The 5843-nt window shown below is 46.0% G+C and overlaps 1 protein-coding gene across 1 annotated transcript in view; it reads left to right on the top strand.

Moving 5' to 3' along the window:
* Positions 1 to 4139, top strand: part of T265_10966 (hypothetical protein) — a gene marked incomplete at both ends in the record, with an annotated part of 7082 nt that extends 2943 nt beyond the window's left edge. The window contains 2 exons of the mRNA XM_009177491.1: positions 1166 to 1253; positions 3909 to 4139. Of these exons, the coding sequence (XP_009175755.1) occupies positions 1166 to 1253; positions 3909 to 4139 (319 nt within the window). The remainder of the gene's footprint in view (positions 1 to 1165; positions 1254 to 3908) is intronic.
* Positions 4140 to 5843: the final 1704 nt, after the last annotated feature.

Here is a 5843-nt window from a genome sequence, read left to right as displayed (position 1 = left end):
CTTCCGATCTTTTTTATATTTCCCTATACCGCAACAGAATGCAGAATGGATGATGACAACGAACAATTCCATCGAAGCCTGTATGACAGGCAAGATTCTAACATGTTAGTTATAGCTGGTAACATGAAATTTTGTGATATATAAGTAAATCACTTTTTATATTTCCCTATACCGCAACAGAATGCAGTATGGATGACAACGAACAATTCCATCGAAGCCTGTATGACAGGCAAGATTCTAACATGTTAGTTATAGCTGGTAACATGAACATTTTGTGATGGTGACCAGCCCTTGTGCGACAAATTTGTTCGTTCGCCCCAAGAACAGATAAAAACGACGGATTCACTCAGACCATAGTGTCTATTGTGAGCGCCAACTCTGAGCTCAGACATTCACAAACTGTCAGCTAGTAGCACCCGAAACCACAAGCAACCACGCCCAAAAGTAAGACCACATAAAAACCAATAACTGTTAGCAAGTATGTGCTCAGGGTTCTCGTTCCCTTTGAAATATTTTCACGGATTCCGACCACGCTTCGCTACAAAACCGACTGGTTGTTCGTTTCCCGACAGTGAAGCAATGGTCTGTTTCTCCACACAAAGTGCACTATCTACAATGACCGTCTATGGAAAGTATCACAAAGAATAAACTGGACTGTTTCCGATAGCAATGCTGGCGGAAAAACAGAACAGAGTTTAGAAAAAGCTACGAGCTACCATAACCAAAGCCTCTAAGTATGCTGCGGAAAGGTCAATCAGGATATCGATGGCTTTCCAAGTGCTCGGTTCTTTTCACCGGAAAATAGAAAATCCAACGCGTAAAGCGATTTGAAGCTGCTTGAAGGGCAATTAAGGGGCGGTCTGACCCAGAGCATCAAAAGCGACCGTCGGAGATGGTGTGTGATAAAAGCTCAGATAATATAAAGCAATTTGGCACTAGGAATAGATTGAAAAGGAATTCGCTTCATTAGATAGGGTGGTTTGGAAAAAGTCTAAAGTAATCGAGGTGGTCCAAGAAAATGAACTGTTTGCTACCCATTCACAAAGCCACCGTTGGAGAATTGGACAGGACATTTTGAAAATCCCTTTGTTTGGTCCGCCCCTCCAACGATGTTATTGATAACTACTTGTGTGGAAAGAAAAGCCAATATATCCTATTCCTTCAGATTTGCGGCACCCAATCTATTCGAGTTTCTGAATAGAAACAAGGCATCTAATCGATTCCCTCTCCTCAACAAGAGCCAGGGACTCCAGGTAAGATGCAGATTTACAAAAAACCGCTAAGTACAAAAATGACAACTTTCAAATGTTCCATTTTCAAAAAGCACCAGTATAGAGTGTGGAACACATACGGCTGTCAGTCGTACTGCCTCAAGACTTCTCGCAGACGTCATCCCACAAGGCTCAATAGCACCAGAGGACAACAGATCTGGGGAACGCAGTCAGGATTCCGTCCAGGCCAATTATTTGTGGATCGTGTCCGCATTCTTCTAAAACTCTATAAAAATCGTCATATTAACATACAACAAGCAACCACCGTCTTAATTCGTCTGAAGGTAACGTTTCTCTTTAACGATCTATCTATTTCGTGACACTACCCTGTAATAAAACCTTCCAGGGATCATTCCAATACTCCCTTCTCCAAAATCCATCTATGGCTGACCTCCCTCACAGTTTCTTTGCGAATTCGTAATCTGAATAAGTTCGCAGGAATCGTTCAAACTGTATTCTGCTTAGGTATTACAGTTACTTCCAGGATAAGGTCTCAGTGACCGAGATCACACGGTTGCCGTCGCGCTGTTTGTTTCCAACCCCAAAAAAATGTGAAACAATTAGACCCAATTATTCACTTTGTTCTATTTCAATACCGGAAAAATATTCCACCTGTACTGGTCATTGCAGCTGAACCATCGCAAATACTCACTCAGCAGATCCATCTCGATGGTTGTATCACTTGCAGGAAATTACGCCGATGAATTCGACTCATTCCAGCTTATACGCTTCAGACCATGTACCAAATGCCACATTTTTTATCATCGGATAGTTAGAGAACGTATGATATATAGTCAAGCGTTGAAGGCGATGGCATTATCAGTTGCTTCGGCAAAATGAGCAGCTGCGAAAAGCGTGTTACTGGCTGACTTCTTCATCGCGCACCACCGGAAGGCTCATTCAAGCCCTGCTGAGTTTACTCCTAGTGGTTCACAGATAACGGCAAATGCCTAACATCCGCCTGAAGCGACCCTGCTCAGCATCATAGGCTCCCGTATTGTCACCGTTATTTGGAGATGTCTTAACGGTCATATGCTAACTGGTGTACTTTATCCTATCTAACGCAAACTATATACCAAAATACTATGTTTGGTTCCCCTCAGTACTTCTCCGACTAAGGAGTGGTGGTCCGTGGAGATTCAGCTGTCTTTTTTTTCATTTTCACTGACGATTATACCGATGTTGGTTGATGTGAATTGCAAAGGGGTGAATTCGTCGCTGAGGTATCCATTCTGAGGCGTTGAAAACCGTCATCAGCTGCTAGATCATTCCACAGATGAGGCGGAATATCAAGCTCCAGCCTCAGCATTCAATAAGAAGCGTAGAGGCCCGATGGAACATGGAGACGTTTATTATGTAGCACCGATTACTACATTGAACACATTCCAGAGTAATGCAATCCAGTCCCACTTTTTGGCAGGTTTTATGGCAGTATGAAATCCAAGCTATCTGCACATGTTCCTGGTAAAGCCCAAAATATTTTGCACACCTAAAATTAAAACCGGGCACCGATAGTCTTCGAAATTTGTCATCACTATCCACATATAGGCCTGATTCATTCTATATCAAACTACCTTGTGCACCCACTTCCATAGTTTCACGCTACGGAACTCACCAAATTAGGCTGAGTTTTGTCCCTCTCCGGATAGCCATTGGTCTTCGTCATCGCGCGAGAAACATCCGTAGACAGCGCCAAAAATGCAAGGTCAGCTTCTGCGCTTGATTGTCAATTGATGCAACGAGTTCACGCAAAAGCTAGGGGACAAAGGATTGTTAATTGGGGCCAGCACTCCGCGTATCTGTTGAAATCCAAGTGAAAATGCCAAAACACACCGGTGAAGCGAACCTCAATTTTCACTAAAATCGGCGGCGATTGTATGTCGCGTGCAATGCGAATTTTATATAGTAGGTTACAGCTTGGGGTCGCTCAGTATTCGCATCATGGAATTAAATTTTCGAAACCTATGACGTGTACCTGATGGACTGAAGCAATCACTCAGTTGAATTCAGAGTACCAGTACAAACCTTTGAGCCCAATTTGGGCGACCCGTGGTCTCAGCGACGCTTGGAAATTATTCCGCTAGATTTTACGCCAGTGGTATGAATGCTCAGGTGGACAGTGAAATTTTGTATCGTGTAAAAATATGGACGTAGATTGGGATTCTTTTTGGTTTTAACACATACGCAGCAAAACGCAACATTCTGGTCCAAAAGGTTTTATCAAGGCTCTGCAGCCAGAGAATTATGAGTCTAATGGGCACCAAGCTTGACGTTCGACTCTGGATTGGCAAACACCCCTACGAAAGAAACAAATATTCTTCAGGATGACTTCGCAGCATCCCAACCTATCCTGATCTCCCGTCTCGTACCGTCGAGCCCTGGAAGGTTGGGGTTAGAGGGTTGTAACACCTGTCACCGTGGATGATGCACACCAATCCAGAAACGGGTGCTACCCATGAATCAAACTTTCCGAGCCGTCTCCTTCGCCATTATACTGGATACCAGCTGGTGCAGACTACAAACATTTACTTACCAATGCACCAGAACATTTATGCTTGATCACTCGTGATAGATGTCCCCTCCTGATAACATCGCTCACTGCACACAGACCACACCAATACACTAGTTCAACTTTAGGGCCCTTTCCATGCATTCCCACAATATTCACTTCCGATTCTCCAAACACGTACATTCCACATCATTTTGCTTTATCTCCGTGATATCTACTTCAGCGAAAACGAGCCATTTGGGAGCGCCACCATAATCATTACTTCTTGGCGCCAACACCCAGCTCTCAGCGCCTCTGAGAGAAAATTTTCCGGTCAAACCGTGCCAAAACACCCAAGGATCCAGAAAGGCGAAAGCTAGCAGCAAACCTTTGATGAACAGCAAAGCTGGTCGACGAAAAGGGGATGCTGAAAGAGCTACAAACATCATCGGTCGAAATTTTCGCCCATGGGGAAAAAACTCCGTCCCCCAAAGCCAAACGGCTCGAGCAAACCGAGCTCCCAAGGAACGAATAAACCTCGCAGGCGAAAAGCGCTCCCAGAAACCACAAAGACAAGTAGAGACAACATTGCCCCAGAAACCCCCTCGGAGCCTTGGACTCAAACTCAAACCCAGTGCACAACTATTAAGTCTGCTAACCAACCTGGTCACTCAACTTTCGGCTCCTCACCCTCGGAGGCAGCAGAGACAGTGTTGAAATGCTTGTCCACAAACTGCCTCAGCCTTTTCAACAAACTCGGCAATGTTAAACAGTCAGCTTGCCTTGAACAGCCGTCCATAATCGCACTCACAGAGACCTGACTCACACCAGATGTCTCTGACGCGAAGATCTCGATAGACGGTTATTCTATTTTTTGAGCTGACTCAAAACGAGAGAGGGCTGGTGGGGTTGCTCTGTACTTACATGCGGCCCTACCAATCCCGATTGTCCTCTCTGACACCACCCCTGCACCCTTTTGCGATGCACTGTGGGTCCAAATCCCGCTGCGCGGGTCCGATTCTCTCCTTCTCGTCGTGGTCTACCGTGGCCCTTCGACCCCCCTGAAGATGACCAGTTCCTCATACAAATATTTGAGCAGCTCTCCTCCAAATACCACTTTACTCATCTCCTGCAGGTAGGTGACTTCAACGCCCCAAAGGCCTCCTGGATGGAACTCCAGCGTGTCAAATCAGGCGGACTTTTTGCAGCGGCGCTGTTTGAAGTCGTTCAACAGAGCGCTTGGACCCAACATGTCGTCGCACCCACTAGGTACCGCGCAGGCCAACTGCCATCCCTCCTGGATTTGGTCATCACCAACGAAAGACGCTTCGTTGATCAGGTAACAATTAACGCTCCACTAGGACATGGCGGCCATTGTGCTTCTATTGGACCAGAAATCCCAAACCCACAAGCGTGGTTTCGAGACTTCTGCGTGCAAACTTCCCAGGAATGCGCATCTTCTTTGAACAAGTCACACTAGGACCGACTCCGGTGGAAGAACTATATAGGACCATTGTCCAGGAAGTTTACGAGGCTGACGCGACGTTCGTCTCAAAAAACCGGCACGCACTCAAGTGAACCGCAGGCTGCCAAAAAGGATTCGGCAACTTCTGGAAAAAAGATCCAAACTCTTTTTTCAAAAAGTTGACCACAGGGGATACAGAAGGTGCGCTGCATTTCGTAAAATGCGGAACAGCTGTAAATCGGAAATCCGTCAATGGAACATACGAAAACAATCCACCATTCTGGGCCTCGCTCGACAAAAACAAAAACGCACTGTTCAGGTACATGAGACATCGCCGCAGAAAAAAGCCATCCGTTTTCTCCTTGAGAGGCAGAAACGGAGAACCGACGAGTGACCAAACACAGGTTTACTTTGAGCACCATGCGTGTCTATACTCAGGCCCGGCGTCCTCGTCACATCCACTCTTGTCAAGGCGAAACTACGAACTGCCTCTAGCCGACTTGGCCTTCACGGTGGAGGACATTCGTCAATTCTTGCACAAGATCAACCCATTCTGCGCGTTGTGGCCCGACGAGGTCCATCCAAGGATCCTGAAGGAAACGTCCTCCACACTGGCAAA

The sequence above is a fragment of the Opisthorchis viverrini genome (genome assembly GCF_000715545.1).
Source record: "Opisthorchis viverrini unplaced genomic scaffold opera_v5_427, whole genome shotgun sequence".
Lineage (NCBI taxonomy): Eukaryota > Metazoa > Platyhelminthes > Trematoda > Opisthorchiida > Opisthorchiidae > Opisthorchis > Opisthorchis viverrini.
Note: the sequence above shows the minus strand (reverse complement) of the source record. Positions and strands in the feature narration are given on the sequence as shown.